This window comes from Penaeus monodon, chromosome 27, assembly GCF_015228065.2.
Source record: "Penaeus monodon isolate SGIC_2016 chromosome 27, NSTDA_Pmon_1, whole genome shotgun sequence".
NCBI classification, from domain to species: domain Eukaryota; kingdom Metazoa; phylum Arthropoda; class Malacostraca; order Decapoda; family Penaeidae; genus Penaeus; species Penaeus monodon.
In genome coordinates, this window is record NC_051412.1 from 13,944,819 (window position 1) to 13,945,332 (window position 514).

Sequence of the window (514 nt, forward strand, 5' to 3'; positions counted from 1 at the left end):
AGGAACCACCGGGACTGAGGGATGAGGATGGCTGGGCGCGGGCGGAACGACGGGTCCGGAGTGGATGACTGGGCCGGATGCGATCAGGTCCCCCCCGTGGCCACCGCCAACGACCGTCGGGATAGAGTGCGAGCTGTAGGTATCGGAGGGCGGGGGCTGCGGATGCGGAGGGGCGCTGTACGAGTCGCCGGCGTGCACCACGTCGGTGTGTTTCACGGGGCCGAAGCCGTGAGGGATGTCGTGTCCGCCTCCGTGCCCGCCTCCGTGTCCGCCTCCGTGTCCACCATCGTGTCCGCCTCCGTGTCCGCCTCCGAATCCACCACCGAAGCCTCCGCCTCCTCCATGTCCGAATCCACCGCCTCCGTGACCCTTGCCTCCACCATGTACAAATCCACCACCGCCGTGACCTTTGCCTCCAATGATTCCACCGCCGCCACCGCCGTGTCCGAATCCACCGCCTCCGCCGTGTCCGAATCCACCGCCACCACCGTGTCCGAATCCGCCGCCGCCGTAG

General features: G+C 68.3%; 1 protein-coding gene across 1 annotated transcript in view; it reads right to left on the reverse strand.

The window, feature by feature from the left end:
• Nucleotides 1-514, reverse strand: part of LOC119590591 (spidroin-2-like) — a gene marked incomplete at its 5' end in the record, with an annotated part of 25,483 nt that overhangs the window by 2,355 nt on the left and 22,614 nt on the right. Inside the window, 1 exon segment of the mRNA XM_037939267.1 lies at nucleotides 1-514. Coding sequence (XP_037795195.1) covers nucleotides 1-514 — 514 coding nt within the window.